Source organism: Pleurodeles waltl, chromosome 8 (genome assembly GCF_031143425.1).
Source record: "Pleurodeles waltl isolate 20211129_DDA chromosome 8, aPleWal1.hap1.20221129, whole genome shotgun sequence".
Classification (NCBI taxonomy): Eukaryota; Metazoa; Chordata; class Amphibia; order Caudata; family Salamandridae; genus Pleurodeles; species Pleurodeles waltl.
Window position 1 is genome coordinate 609,893,138 of NC_090447.1, and position 16,969 is coordinate 609,910,106.

Sequence of the window (16,969 nt, forward strand, 5' to 3'; positions counted from 1 at the left end):
AAGGGCATCAATAGTTTGAATATCATCAGATTCAGAGACTGGGGCAAGGACCGACAACTAGATGAAGATTTTCTAAGTGATGAAGGGGGGAGGGATGGTCTCAGGAGGAAGGGTTAAAGTAGCTCTTACGTTATGACATTTCTCTCAAAAAACTTAGCAAAATGCATTTGGAGCATTGTCAACAAGCATTTCCAATACAATATGTCTCACAGTAGTGAGAGTTAGAGCGGTTGGAGCTGTAAATGATAATGACAACCTCGCATTTGGGACCTTATGAATATTTAGCCACGCAGCACATTAAACCTTTATCAGAAATAAACTGTGTTTGTGTATTCTTTCATACAATTGGCATTAGACTGTAACGGTCTGAACAGCCCCTATAGAGTACCACAGTAAAAATAGCATTTGGGAGAAACATGGTCATGAAAACATATATTCAGCCCCTAGAGGGCATAATCACATAAACAAGTATGATAAAGAAAATTGCAGTGTAATCATATAATCAACCCTTTGAGGGCATAGTTTATTACACATTTTAAGGCCTGAGCAGCCTTTTAAATATCCCTTAACTGTGGAGTCAGTGGCAAAAGGGTGCAGTGCCACAGGTCGTTACTAGAAGTCCCTGTAGAGTCAACAGCAGAAGGTGTAGTATCACTGGTTAATTTAGATGTCCCTGTAGAACAGAGGTCTTCAAACTGGGGGGCCTCAAGTGATCCCAGGGAGGGCGCCAGACACTGATCAAAAGAAGCATTATACAGATAACATGCCTTTGTTTTAAGCAGAAGCATTATAAAGTTTGGAGACCACTGCTGTAGAGTCAACAGCAGAAGGTGCAGTACTACTGGTGGTGGCTAGATGTCCCAGTCAAGCCAACTGAGTCAATAGTGCCTTGGAGCAATTATCATCCTTCAGCCCTTGAATACTATTACAAACAAGGCCCTTCACAAACTATTCTCAGCTGTAAAAGATAAAGTTTCATCCACGAGATAATTTAAATATGCATTGAATGGTGGTAGAGGTAATGATTTTCTGGGCACCCTCTCACCTAATGTGACCTACAATACGGCCTGAACGGAAAGAGCACATTGTTCTGAATGTTTTCGGGGTGGTCCCATTGCCCTAGGACCAACACAGGCTGAGTTATGGCCAAAAATGTGTTGTAAAAGGAATGCCTGCAAAGCATTAATGGGTGAGTTTCCGTGCCTACGTTAAACCTTTATCAGAAATAAACTGCATTAGCAGAAGCTACAATACCACTGGTGGTGGCTAGATGTTCCTCTGGAGCCAACTGAGATAGTAGTGCCTTGGAGAAATTATCATCCTTCGGCCCTTCAACAGCACAGTGCATTACTGGAAGAGATTATGATTTTTGGGCCCCTTCTCACCTAGTGTGACGTGACCTACAAGAAGGACTGAACAGAAAGAGCACATCGTTCTGAATGTTTGGGGGGTGGTCCCATTGCCCTAGTGCCACCCCAGGCTATGGCCAAAAATGTGTTGTAAAAGGAATGCCTGCACAGCATTATAGGGGGAGTTTCAGTGCATACATTAAACCTTTATCAGAAATGATCTGTGTTTGTGAATTAGTAGAAGGTGCAAAACCACTGGCGGTAGCTAGATAACCCTGTCAAGCCAACTGAGGTATTAGTGCCTTGGGGCAATTATCATCCTCCAGCCCTTTGACAGCATAGCACATTACACATTTGTAGGCTGAGCAGGGCTATCAGAATACTATTACAAACAAAGCCCTTAAAACACAAACCCCTCTCAGCTGTAAAAACAAAAGTTTCCGCTATGAGTGAATTTAAATATGCATTGAATGGTGGAAGAGGGTATGATTTGTGGGCCTCCTCTCACCTAGTGACACCCACAAGATGGCCTGAGTAGAAAGAGTACATTGTTGTGAATGTTTTGGTGGCGGTGCCATTGCCCTAGGGCCACCACAGGCTGAATTATGGGCAACAAAATGTGTTGTAAAAGGAATACCTGCAAAGCATTATGGGGTGAGTTTCCCCAAATTCAGTGAATATTGTCTTATCGGCTCTCCCACTGTGCCAGAAGAGCCGCTGTTGAGGATTCATTCCTAGGTCGATTTCATGCTATATAAAGCAACAAAAAAAGTACAAACACACCCACGACACAACTACTTGTGATTACTGATTATGTAATGTAAGGACCAAGTGATGGGCAAATGCGGAAAACGAACCGCTCGCGTGAACACGAGTGCTTACTGACAAACGGGAGAGACAGGAAACAAAGAAAAATAGTCCGTCCAAACAACAGAAAAACATCCCATGCGTAAGTAAACTGTACTTGGCCGGTGCTCCTCAACCAAGTACAGGAAGTGACATATTGGCTGATAAACCAGTTAGGAGGCAGCACACCAAGAGCGACACTGCCTTTAACCTATTGGAAGTGGCAGGTAGCGGCAGGCGGGAGCAAATTCCTATACACCATCCAACAGGTTTTCCAGACAGTGCATGCGCGCGGTCTAGGCTCGACCTAAAAAGGAGGGGGCAATTAGAGTGAGATCTCTGGAATACTATTAAGTCCTACCATAGAAGGGAAAAATTAATCTGAATCCAAGAAAAAAGTATATTAATAAAAACACTTACAAAAAAATTCAACTTACGGAAGAATCCGACATCTGCAAATCTGTGGAAATGCCTTTTGACCCACTGTCGTGTTTGAAATGTTTCTCAAATAAGTGCACATTTATGGGTTCTTCCATGTCGAGAATATCAAGTGCCTGCTGATATTCTTTAGCAGCGTACTGTGAAAATAAGTAAAATAAGTTTTGCTTCTGACATTTTCATAACCATATAAGTTATTAAACTAAAAGCAGAGACCTTTCCATTCTTCAGTGGAAGGCGGAGACCAATTAAACACAGGAGGATTAAAATATTTTCTATATTTAAATCTATCTAGACACCGTTACATTCTAAACAATAATGGTCATTAGCTCTCTGTGGAGCATGCAGATATTAGCTTAGGCATAACATATGCCTAGAATGCTGGCACCAGCTGTTGATATGTTCCAGTGTTCTAGGTGAAATGGCACAGCTAGGAAGCACACACAGGTGACAACAGATGAGGAGAGTACTGACAGCCTTATTATCTGGGTATTAAGAAGCTGTTGGGACGTGAAACTCCTATTGTCGAATCCAGCACAATATTTTGGGGTGAAGGACAGTTTACCTCTTTATTTTGTCCACCTGACAAGTTGACCCAACCCACAGCAGCATAGACCCTTGGCTACCAGCTTTCTGTGTCACAGTATCACTGTTTGAAGGAGGCTTCCATAGCACTAAAGGCAAGATCTGAATCCATATGTGTAGGTTGTTCAAACCTAGCGTATGTGATTCTTTAATGCTGAAGTCATTACTTTTAAGGAGCATGCCCTAAGCAAAATGCAGTGAGCTGCTAGTCTGCATCACTAACAATTAGAGTACAAAGCATTTACATGTTTGGTTTTAAAATAAAATGTACACTGAAATAAAATGTACAACTTGGAAAAAGTGTAGGATACGGCCAGGTATTATTACTGAAACAGAGAATGCAAATGATAGGTTGTAATCCCTTCCCTTATTAGACAAGGATTGTAATGTATTCAAAGGTTTCCTTCAATTCTTGCTGTAATTAAATTACAGCTACCTAATCTAACCAAGTTAAAATGTTATTGGCTCCCACAGTACAGTCTAACACCCTATAATACAATTCCTATCAACCCCACATTGGATATAAATTAGAGGTCTCACCTGCGCTCAACACTGGATCGCCGATCCTTCTTCTCCCCAAGTTCATTTGATCACCTGTGCTTTTCCTTTGCATGTCTGATCATAAGCCTTCCCTCATTTCACTAATCTCTCTATCTCACTCACATAAATAGTGACAGGAGGTTCACCTCCTCCCCCAAGTCTATTTCCGGACTGCCCCTTTCCATCACTTTACATGTCAACATAGACGCATGCACCTTTCTCTATGTACTGCAGAACATTTTTACTCTTCTTAATCATACAACCGGAAGATCTACTCCTCCACTAGACCACATAAAACAGATTACTTTTCCCCAACAATCTGTTAAGCAAACTAAAAGGCTACTTAGAACTCAATGTTTTAACCCCTGCAGATGCTTTACATTGATTTTACTCTTGCTCAAAGGACACATCACCTATTATGTTTCCCATGCACATATCATTTTATACGTGCTTTTGGCTACTCTTGCCCACAAATGTCAGATTGGTCATGTACATTGTATGGTTAATAACAACAGCATGTCATGCAACCTCACAAGTCCTAGTACTCCACACTCTAAAGGCTGTAATGCTGCCCACATATGCATGAGGCACAAAACCGCAATATATTCAGACCACATTGCTACACAGTTGCACACACCTATTTACACTCTAATTCAGCAAATGATACTGCTCTCAAGCTGGAAGTTCAACAGCACTTGCCACTTGTGCATAGAGTGTCTTTCTCCAGCTGTGAAGTTCATCTCATCAAACACTAGGCCCCAGATAATCACGTTGTATTGCCTCCTCATTGAGTAGGTCATATCATTACACCTCACCCAGAGAGCAGGACTGAGCTGCAACTATGCACCGAAGGCTGCCTTTTCAAGCAGTGCTTATTGGATCCCCTGTTTCCTACACCCACATGTTGGGCTAGCTTACAATGACTATGTAACCCAACTCACACCTCTCTCATATATGCACCAAATTAAGCCCTGTTCTGCCTGTGCTGGTCAGATAACATGGCCATCTGTGATGCCTATATGCATCACATTGCCTAGCCCACACTTCCTACATGCACTGTATCACATCCTCCCCTTCTGCTAATGAGAATGCTTGTCCAACACACATCAACATGCATGCATCAAGTGAACTATTCTTGATCCAGACAACAAGGGATGCATCTCCTGCTTCCAGAGTGAACTACAAGTGCATTAATGCCTACCCTTTATCCTCAACATCATCAGATCAACTCACCCACTTTTCCCCCGTACGCCAGTGATTCCCAAAGGTTTTCGACCCGTTGCTCCCTCGACCTATTGGCCGAGGCGGGTGGAGGGATGTAACCGGCCTCAGGAGTACTTCCATTTTTCTCCCTGAAAATAATTGGGATGAAGTCCATGAAGGTATTATAATAATAAATGTAATCCTATCCTATCCACTGTGGAGCCCTATGCAGTGTCAAAGACTGATTGGAGGGACATGGCGTTCTCTGAGAAGCGAACTGCTACTGCATTATAATGTAGTGCTCTTTAAAGAGGTGTATCTTTAGCTTGTCAGTGAGCAGGGTTTGTGAGGCCCTGACAGATAAAAGAATTTTGTTTCAGATCCTGGGTCCACTGATAGAGAAGGGCTGTGTCTGCAGTCTAGTTTTGTCATTTTTTGCGCATTATTGTGTGCAGCCTGATGGTAGAAGGCTGCCCTTGTTTCCTTGGCATTGTGGTCCTTGAGACTGAGGTTGGTGCACAGGGTGAATCCAAGTAACTTGGTGTTTAATGAAAGTTGGGGTCCGCATTGGTCCTGGTCATGCTGTTGACTCATGATGGGCCTAGTTATTGCTTGTTTTTCTTGGCAAATACCAGCCCCTTGTGGGACTGAGCTTCTGATCGGTGCTGAACATCCAGTTCTGAATGAGGGGCAGGCATTGCTTGTGATGTAGAATACCTCTAGCAGAGAACATTTTCAAGTAATATGACATTTTCCCCTCAGTGTGCTGTGAGTGCTACTACTGTAGCAATGACCTCTCTCTGCAGTGTACTCAACAGGACCCAAGAATGTTTGCTTCCTCAAGCAGCAGAAAAAGTTCTAGCTATAGAACTGTAGAGTGAGTTTTCTACCAGCAGTGCCCTGTCAATACTGTTACCTTAACACTGTAAGTCCCCTACCCTTACCTAGTGCTGTAGGACCTCAGCAGCGTTACCAATAGTAACCTGACAGTCCTATAGGAAACCAGCAGTGTGAGCTTCCCACTAACTAAAGATGGGCAAGCCAAACAAGATGGGAAGCTGGCTCCAGTTGAATACCTACCCTGTCCCTGCCCCATGGAACTAGTCACCCTAAATAGAGCTGGACCTAGCACCCCAGACAGTGCCTGTATTCCTCCCAATAAAGAACGTGTATTAAACGCTCAATTTGTCCGGTTGAAGAGCTGTAATCTGAGCACCGCCTCTCTCTGATCTCCTGCATATGCAATTAACAGGACAGAGAAATTTTGGGCAAATCACTTTGCCAACTGATTAGAAAGTGCCATGAACTATGTTTGTTCAGGGTGTAGGCTAAACAAAAAACAAACTTTGGTTTAACTGAAATATGCTTCACATACATTAGTAGGCTGGCCTTGTATACAGAGGTCATGACAGACTGACATTTCATGCACACTGATGACCTTAACTTGACCCCAGGCCTTATGCTGTCACAGACACCAAAACCTCCTTGATAACTGCAGGGCATAAGGGACATGCCATCACTCGTCAATGTAAGACCTCAGCTCCATGCTTCTTTTGGATCTCACCTCACGCAAAGTGGCCAAGCGTGAACACTCTTAGCCTCACCGGACTCGTCTTCTCCGATTTCAACATCTCCAGGATCCTCGTGCCACAGTCACTACTCTTCTTCCGCTCCCTGGTTATTGTGCCTCTCACTGTTGCTTTGTTGTCTGCGTTGGTGCGTTGCATTTATTGGAACAGAGAGGGGAGAGCCAACGTAACACACAGTGCCTCTGTCCAACTGTAGTGAGAACAGTCTTGAAGACTTAAAGATGCAGTGCACTGCTTATGACCCTGCGGCGGTCTGTCTCACCGCTCCAAACTCAGTGTGAACTTGCACCTGCCCCTTGTCCAGTGAATTCCAAACTGTGTGCTCAGTGGACATCTGTTCGCAGTGCCCCTGGCTAGTTTTGATGGTGCACTGATTGCCTGTAAGCATATGACTCCTTAGCATTTTTCAATGGATCCATGCCCACCTACTGTCCATTCACAGCTAACCAAAAGAGATCAGCAGCATTCTACGCACCTTTTTCTTCCACATGCACAACAAATCAAGTTCTTCATCTCATGTGTAAGATCCATGTAACACAATGAACATAAGCATCTACAAGCTTTCACGTCACACCACCAGAGCTTTATGTGCATGTCCTTTTCCAAGAAATATAGTGCGCTCCTAAAAGGCCGTCTACTGATTGAATTTTTAGAAGCTGAATTGGTACTCACATGACAACGGGCAGCAAGGTATCGACATGCTTCGTCTATCTAAAGAAACAGAAAAAAGTTCTAGATTGAATCAGCAAAGTACGAAGACATTCAACGAAAACTGCATAATGTAAAACACCAACCACCAGAAGGAAATGGCTGAACGATTGAATACATTTTACTGCTTTCAAAATATGTTTTACAAAGAAAATAAAAACAGGCATATCAACCCACTGTACCCCACCAATTTCATTTTACATAAATTAAGCACTGCTGAACCAGACTCTTCACGCTACAGTGACCACCAGAAACAACTGGCAACACAAGATTTGCACTTCTCACTACAGCATTGACAGCCTTCGGTTACTGCCAACTTTTATCTCCAGCAATGAGTGGCAACAACGCCTGCCAGAATCTTCATGCTACAGCTGCAACTTTCCGCAATGCCCAGCCTGCTCTTCAACTACAGCGACAACCATCTGCAATGCTCTCCGTGCCTGCCATTGTAGACTGTGTGTCATGGTGCAAACCATGAGTGAAAACACAACATGTCCCATCCATTGTGTGTCATGTCCAAATCACTGCATACAGTATATTAAGTAACCCCTACAGCAGGCCTTAGAGCCCTACGGGAGGGTGCATTATATTTTACGTGAGGACATATCTCCATGAGCAGATATGCCCCTGTGATGTCTAGTTCTATTATTAGATATTGCAAGTGAAGAGGGAAACCATCTTAAGTTATGTGCTGGGCACTGGTCATTGCGAGTTACAGAGCTACATAATGGCTTCAATGAAACCTATGGTGTTTGGTATCAAACATCTTGTCTTAATAAATCCATGCTGATGCCAGTATTAGATTTATCATGACATCGACCCGGAGGGCACTTTAGAGGTGCCCCCCAAAAACCTTCTTGTCCTCTAGTGTGCTGGCTGACTGGTATCGACCAGCCTACCATCACAGATGAGTTTCTGACTCCCTGGAGGTGAAAGCATATGCTCTCTGAGGCCAGAAACAATGCCTGCTCCGAAGGAAGGTGTTATTACCACCTCCAGCAGGATGGCTAGTAAATCTACATGCCAAGTCAGGGACTTCAAAGTCCCTGCTGCCTTTAATATGCATCCCCGGTTTCCCCCGGACCTGGGAGAGGCCACTCCCCTGCACTGAGGCCCATTTGGCACCAGGTAGGTGGGAAATTAGCTATGCAAGGAAGTGTGTAGCACTAACAGGCTAGTCACACCCGTAAGGTGGGCAGCCTGATGTGCACCACGAAGGAAGGATTCCATCATCTTGTTTTTGGCGGAATTCTGAATTCCGGTACAGGGTTATGCCCACTCCCCATAGGAAGTGGTCATTTAGGGGGGTTTAGTCACCCCAAAGGTAAGTAGCCCATACTCCTCTAAAGGCCTGAAATAGAGTACTTAGGTGGGTCCCTGACACCAGGAACTTAGATTCGTCTGACTACCAGAAGAAGGACAAAGAAGAGCTGGCCAGCGTGAGAACTATGGACTAGACAGACCTTTGCCACCAAAAGCTGCCTACCTGCTGTTGCCCAGACAAGTCGCCCAGACCTGACTTGTCCTGCAGTTGTGCATCTTCTAAAAGCCTCAGATGACTGCCAGCATCTCCCCTGGAGTGGAGAAGCCCCTTCCCTTCAACCTGCAGGCACCGACCGCAACGACCGGTCCACCAATCTGCTGACCACCATGTCCACCAATGCAGCAGTCACCCAGGAGGAGATCATTGTGTTCCAGGAGGACAGATCCGTATCTCCACCAAGTTTGGGGACGCCAAGCCCACCAGGAGTCGCACTGCACCAATACTCATGGTACAGGAGTAGTTGCAAGCACCACTAATGAACGACGGTACCAATGAGGCTGATCACTAGAGTGGCCCTTTTTGTTTTTCTTGCCCCACTCCAGGCCTAGCCAAGACCTGTGAATGTCTTCAACACACAAGACCAGCCGACCAAAACGCTCTGCACCCGAGCTTCCTGGCTCGGGACCACGACTAAGGACTGTGCCCCCCCCCTTGCTCCCTGGACCCTCAAGAACTCAGCTCCTGTTGGGAGCTCCTGGACTTGTCCCAAAGTCCCCCTCTACAGCCTGCTTCTAGGTAACTCCCCCACTTCGCCATCCATGCAGTGCACAAGGCACCTGACGCGTCCAGCACCTATACACCCGGATCACCCACGGCAGATAAATCAGACTGCTGGTGATTCGAGTTCCAGCTGCAGCTGGCCAAATTAAAATTGGGGGCAGCCACAGTTAAGGCTGCTGCCATGAGGGCCCCTGTGGAAACTGGCTCTTGGGGAGAAGTGGGCCACTGAGGAGGCTGCTGCCAAGGAAGCAACAGAGGAAGCTGTCAAGGGAGCACCAGAGGAAGCCACCAGGGCCCTGGAGGAAAAGAAGTTAACCATGGAAGAATGTCAATGCGTGGACTTTACAACCAAGGTCTGTGAGTGAAAGATAAAAAGCTGTGGTTATGCACAATATGGAGCTATACTGCACCGCTAGTTAACAGCACAGTAATAGACTTAAGTTGTGCCTGCATTTTTGTTACTGAAGCGGTTGCTTTAGCAGCACTGGTTTCTAGAACATCAGTTTTCACCTCTTTGGGTCACTTCTCACGCACCATTACTCAACAACTCATCACAGTTCTGCGGGACACAAGTTTATCGAGGTGTTGGTTGTGCATTTGGTACTTCCATTATTTCACGTGCCACATGAGGCATGGTCATTGGCATATTTAGTCATGACTCAATTAAAGAAAGTGGTTTTACAGTTCAGTGTTTATCGGCTTTCATTCAGCACTCATGTTTTGCATGTGGTACAAGCATCAACTGTCAAACATTAATCCTAGTTAGTTCTTCATTGTTCTGATGAGATCTTTATTTTTCACATTACCCTGACAAAGCGTTTTTCCCGAAATGCAATCGATTTTCCACACAACTGTCAATTTGTGATGAGTCTCGCAATGTTAGATTCTGCTACTACCAGTTTGGAGTAGCATTCAGTATGAACTTGAATAATGGTAAAACTACAACCTGAATATAGCGACTGAGTCACTGGAGCGCACCACCTTTGTGTTGACCAATTGTTTTAAATATAGTTCATTTTGTTTAAACTATGGAAGCCTGTGGGCTACAAAGTTGTGAACCATGTGTCTGGTTGCTATTTGGTCACTAGCTATTGCAATTGTTTTCCAGACGTGTGCTGCGCAGAGCATGGACCAGCGTTGCATACTTAAATCTTTGTTTATTTATAACAAGTGAAGGTAAACTATTGTTTGTCGCATTCTATCATTAGAGTAACCTACAAGTTTTCCACATCCTATCACCCTCAAACAAATGAGCTACTAGACAGATTCAACAAGACTTTCAAGGGCATGATTGTGCCCTCCGGAACCAAATGCATAAATTCTGCAAAAAGGCTTCTGAGAACATAGAAGCCGGCCAGGGAATCATAAAAAGCTGGTATGACAAGAAAGCCACCTTGGTTGAGTTTCAACCTGGTCAAAAAGTGCAGGTTAAGTCGTCCGTGGAACCCAGGGCCTACCAAAACCGCTGGTTTGGGCCCTATGAGGGAAAAGAGGTAGCAGGGGACTTCGCCTACCTGGTAAATCTTAAGGACCCTAGGAATCCCTTATGGGTTCTCCATGCCAACCACCTGAACCCAAACTAAGAGAGGTATGAGGTCACCATCTTCCTGGTGACAGATGATGAGGTGGAAGAGGAGAGTGGACCACTCCTCAAACTTTTGGCATCCCAGGAGCAAGATGGGTCAGTACAGGTATCTCCTTCTTCCCTACTGACTCCAGAATAGAAGAGGTACTGTTGTCAGTTGCTGAGACAGTCTGCCTCCCTATTCTCTCTCATCCCTGAGCTTACACACCTATGTACTGATGACATTGATACTGGAGACAGTATGCCTGTGAAAAACAGAATGTACAGGTTACTAGCACTGGGGGTGATGGACCACTCTGGTAGTTCCTGGTCCAGCCCTGTGGAGCTGGTGCCTAAGGCCACCACAACTGGATATCACCCCAGAACTCAGATTCTGCGTGGATTACAGGGAGCTCAACTCAATCACCAAGACTAACATTCATCCCATCCACAAGCTCATCGACAGGCTGGGAGCTGTAAACTCCTGAGTACCTTTGACTTGATGTCCCGGTAACTGCAGATTGCCCTGACTGAGGGGGCCAAACAGAAGTCTGCATTTTCTATCCCAGGGGAATTACTTCTAACTTCGGGTGATGCCCTTTGGATTGAAAAATACCCCTGCTACCTTTCAGAGGTTGGTTAACAGGTTCCTGGCTGGGAAGGAGGTATTCAGAGCTGCCTTCCTGGATAACACTGCTGTCTACAGCTCCTGGTGCGAGAACCACCTATACTAACACCAAGAGGTGCTTTAGACTCTGCAACAGGCAGGTTTGACTATCAAGGCCACCAAATGCCTGATACAGCAGAGTTTGGTGATGTATATGGGACACTAAGTGGGTTGAGGCAAGGTGCAGGGCCAAGACTGAAACCATCCTGGCCTTAGAAACCCATAAGACTGAGATGAGGGCCTTCCTGTGCCTCACCGGTTATTATAGAAGGTTTGTTAAGGGTTATGTCCCCCTAACTAAGCTGCCTTTTAAGAAGCAGCCCAAGAAGGTGATCTGGTCAGAGGCCTGACAGAAAGCCTTTAACACATTCAAAGAGGCAATGTGCACAGCACCAGTGCTCAAGGCTCCTGACTTCTACCAATAAGGTATTGTGCAGACAGATGCTTCAGAGCATGGTATAGGGGTAATATTAGCACAGTTAAAAGAGGACGGCCTAGACCAACCAGAAGCCGTCATCAGTAGAAGGTTTCTTCCTAGGGAACAGTCTCGGAGTGCTATTGAAAGAGAAGCATTTGTTGTGGTCTGGGCACTGAAGAAGCCGAGACCATACCTGTTTGGGACTCACTTTTGGGTTCAGACATGCCACATCTCCCTTACATGGAATGGAATTTAGGGTGGAACACCACCCTGGTCCTGACCACGCAATAAGAACTGCCAGAGGGTTGAGTAGTCCTCCCCACAACTGCAATTCTGAAAATGACACTTTTATAAAGTTGGCATTCTCTTGCTTAGCCATTTAATGCCTTTAGCCTGTTCCTGGGTCACATGACTGGCTGTAGCTCATAGCTGAGCTTTGTGTATTTCCCCTAGATAGCCATACACAATAGGGCACTTAGTTGTGCCTGAATGGGACATCGCTGGCAGGAAGAGAGGGAGGAGATAGGCACAGCCCTACTCACACTGGAGTAGGATGTGTCCTGTCTTCCCATAAAGGACTGCCTGCCCCTGTAGTTAATCTGAATCCAGGACAGGGAAGGCAGGATGCCTGGGAACTTCAACAGAAAAACCTCTATAAGTTTCATTCCCACTTCAAAGTCATAACTAGGTATAACTTGAGTACACTTCTGGACCTGTGGATACTCTGCCAGGAGGAAGGACTGCTGTGCTGTTCAAAGGCTGCCACTCTGCTGGACTTCACTCTGGACTCCTGCACTGCGGTGCTTACCGGCTGCCCTCATGCCTGGGTGAGAAGGACTGGACCTGCATCTCTTAAACCCAGAGTGACTCCAAGGGATAGATGGCCTCCTGATTTGAAGCCACAGTGACCTAACAAGCTTCTAACAAGCATTGCATCTGCACTTTCACTCTGCCCTCTGTGAGTCTACCCTGCCTAGTGGTGTCACTCTAGCCCTGTGGATCCAGCAGAACAGACGCATTTCTTCTACTGCGTGGCCAACCTCGAGCAGAACCCAGCATATCCGCTGCTGCGTGGATTGGACCCGTTGTAAAGACTCCCATCACCAGTGCAGCCTACATCACTTTAGGAACCACTGCTATGCAACACATCCTAGGTGCAGTCCCTCACGGCTTCTCTGAACCAACACATTGCCCAGACTGTGAGATACATCCTTTACTCTGGACTTTGCATCACAAGCCATCATCGACGTGATCCTCGCAGTCGACACAGCTGGCCCTCGCACTGCTGCCTCCCCACATCTCAGAACCAAAGCATGACTTTGGCTGTGTGACGCTTCTTTGACACAGATCCTTGCAAAGCTTGGCAACCAAGATTAAGGTACTTTTGTTCAGAAGGCCTAACGGGGCCCCTGTAACCAGCCTGAGAACCAACTCAGTCGGCTTGATCTTGTGTCTCTGTCACGGTCCAGCGCGACCAGATATCCACAGATGGCGCTTTACACCTTTTTGGCACTATTTTGTCTAAAAAAATACATTCAATACTTCCAGTTCTACAAATTGCCATTTTTGGTCTACTAATTGAACTTGTCATTTTTGGTCTTCTTTTATTTATTAAACATCACTCTAATTTTTTTTTATACCGCTGTGGGTGCCTTTTATAGTGTGTTTTCACTATGTTACTGTTTGAAGTGTTCCACAAATAATTTACACATTGCCTCTCAGTTAAGACTGACTGCTCTGTGCCAAGCCATATCCTGACAAGGATTGTGGTTGCTGCTTGACCATGGCTCACACGCCAGCCAACCAGTAACCCAACTTCTTACATTTCCAAAAGCCCAATGCATGAAATAGAATATTATGACTGAAAACAAAAGTGATATGTTTCAAGCAGAGGAGGGGCAACTGTCTCTACTACTTCTGTAAAAAGCCAATTCAGAAGAGGAAGAAAATCATGCTTCTGTGAGTCAGAACATGAAAGGAAAGATCTCAAATGACGTGGATTAAGAAACCATACAACATTGATAACAGGTTCACTATTGATTGTCAGGTCAAGTGACTCAAGGTGGACTTAAATGTTTTTTGCAGGAGTAACAGAGAAGAACGCTTGGATTTTTTAAACTTTGTCCTTAAACTAACACAGGAAGAATAACACACGAATAATGGTTTATAGAGGTCTGTGCATGTCCCAGTTGTGCTTTTTTTGTGTGAAACTTATGTGAACAGTTTATTTGTGACTTTGTTTTCATAATCACACGAGTGACTAATGCACACCTCTACATGCATAGATGGTGTTATATGCCTTTCTAGTACTATAACTGGTGAAGGATGTTAAGCAGTGTTACAACTGCAATTAATGGCCAGTCAATTTATGTTATCTAGGTATCTTTTCCAGGGTTGCAAGCTCAAAGTTAAAGACACCCATAGGACCAGGCAGACCACGAAAGGAGGGTGAAATTAGACCCTCAAGACCAGCAGGCAGTTCATCCTACTCTTCAAACCACTCCGACCCTCCCCAGAACAGAGATGGTTAAGTAGTGGACTCGAGGGCATATTTGAACTTGGCAAATTAACAGGTTGGTTGGGGAGGGCGGTTGGCAGTTAAAGTTAGTTGACTTGTTAGTGGTTAGCTGCATGGGTAACAGATACCAATCCTCAGTCTTCAGAATGTATGGGAGGGTGCCATGAAGTCTGTCTTTACCTTATATTTGAAATAGTTTTAACCCTTCACTGTCGATATTGTAATGTTTTAGTTCAGCTGCTTTGAGATTTTGTCTCCGCCACTGGGGATGTAAAGTGTTATATGGAAAAGGAAAACAATGTAAAGCTTGTTTAAAAAGAAAAAAAAAAAAAAAAACTATGCATTTCTTTCAGCCCTAAAGAAGTGCTTAGGCATTAGGCCATGAGATGAAAAACGTGATGGCAGAAGAAGAAAAGAACAGTCTTAGGAGAAGGAGAAACTTGTTACATTGAAGATGTATATGAGAAATTAAAAAGGGAAGGTATTGCACAATGTAAAGTAATTTATCAACTACAAATTCAGCAATCATTGTTTGGACTCCTACTATATATGTAACAAACACTTTTCTATGGTGTGCAAATATAGGCTAATATTTAGGAGTAAGCCTCTTGCTCCATACCAGGTACCCCTAGGCAACGGTTATCTCTTTTTGCTTAGAAAATATTATTTTCTATGTGTGTCAGGTTGAAATTTGCTGTGATACTGAAAGTTTAATCCAGCCTTTCCGACGTTTCTGCCTAGACATCAAAAACCTCTCTTGTTGAAGCTGACCATGGAGAATATAAGCCGAAAGCCCATAAGAGAGAGAGAGAGAGAGAGAGAATAGGAATAGAGGGAAAGAGAGGAAAGAGAGATCGAGGGAGAAAAAGGGAAAGAGATTGAGAAAATTCTTATGTGATGCAGGTACAAAATGTGGGGGGAGCCACTTACTTTATCTAGTTTTCGGGACCGGATGGCATGTGCTGCTCTATGATACTGAGCTGTCAGGTAGAGGCACTGGGCCAGCCAATACACATCTCGGGGATCCTCTGAAGAAATTAAAAACATTGTTTAGTATCTAAATTACATTTTTGTTCTCAAACAAAATACAATCTAAAACCGGAACTCCTACTGCCAATCTGGAGCCTTCAATTATTTTTGTGAATGTAATGCATTCACAAGAATATGGCCTTATTGCTTATCCAGGGAATCTGTCCCAGTGAATAAAAGTAGCTCAGTGTGTAACATGCCACTCAATTTTCAGCCTTCTGTAGCCTAGTTGCCCTAGCCAATTCAGACTTGAGTTGAATTAGGTAAAATAATCACAGCAATCATACTGCGAGAAGGAGCACTCCATATTCGCATGTGTTGTTTAGTGATCTGCCAAATTGTGTTCCCCAGGAATGAAATTTGAAAAGAGTTAGAAAAGGAATCTATTTTTTTTTGTTATCCTTCTGCAGCAGACCTTGGATGCTCTCACGGCTTTGAGCCTTGCTACTCTGTGAGGCCTTTCTAATCCCCAGGCTCTATTAAATTTGCTCTCAAACCATTAACTGTTGCAAACTCTGGATTTTTTTAAATCTTTAAATATGTTGCATATGACGATAATAACAAAAAGGAGTTACAGACATTGTTACACAGTCGTCCGCCCAACCCCCTCAGTAGTTCAGCATTCTCAACATTTAGACAGTTGTCTGCATTAGAGCAAAAATGAACCTCAACTCATTATTGAAGGTTATGTATTGGGACCCTTCCTTGGCTCAGTCAACTAGGAAAACGTTTTTGTAAATATGTTCAGTTTTTTATTGCTGGGTTTGTATGAATTCAAGAACTTCAGGGGGCAAAGGAGAAAGTGCACTTATCAATGCTACTTGTGTAAGAAAGACAAAAAAAATAGGAAAGATAATTCATGTGCATCCCAATTGCTGTCAGCTCACTGAAAAAGACTGTGCTAAGTTTTCAAAGAAAAAGGAGCTTGATAATGTTATGAGGTGACATAGTTTACCCTCAATGAGGAGACCCCAAGGATAACTAGCTGTCTGGTACAACAAATGGACTATGCTATGAAGTGTTTTTTTTTTTTTATAATGGTACAACAATGATTTAGGAATATTTAGTACTGCCTGGTAGTCCCCATAGTCTGGGAACTAACCGTTTTTTGTGTGTGAAGGTTCCACCGAAGCCTATTTTGTACAATACCATTTTTTTTATGGACTGTCATAGTTTTATGTATTTATTTTTATGGACTGGTTTTGTGTAGTTACTGTAAAGATTTTACGTAGTTAACAACAAAACTATATTCTTGAACTCTTAGAGACGGTTTTCAATACAAAAGTGGCCAAAACTAGATAGAAATGGTGACAGTGATTACACTTAGAGCAAACTGTTAACTTAATTATATTTAACAAACTGAGACAGCAGAATGGGAGAATAAGAAGCACTGGCACAAATACAAATAGAGGCAAGGATTTACACATATTCTACAAAAGAACCTAAAATGATTTTTTAAAAATAAAACATA

General features: G+C 44.0%; 1 protein-coding gene across 1 annotated transcript in view; it reads right to left on the reverse strand.

Annotated features, from left to right (window-relative positions):
* Nucleotides 1-16,969, reverse strand: part of CDC16 (cell division cycle 16) — a 146,494-nt gene that overhangs the window by 111,911 nt on the left and 17,614 nt on the right. Inside the window, exons 3-5 of the mRNA XM_069204699.1 lie at nucleotides 15,400-15,497; nucleotides 7,223-7,261; nucleotides 2,633-2,773 (exon numbers count right to left, since the gene is read on the reverse strand). Coding sequence (XP_069060800.1) covers nucleotides 2,633-2,773; nucleotides 7,223-7,261; nucleotides 15,400-15,497 — 278 coding nt within the window. The remainder of the gene's footprint in view (nucleotides 1-2,632; nucleotides 2,774-7,222; nucleotides 7,262-15,399; nucleotides 15,498-16,969) is intronic.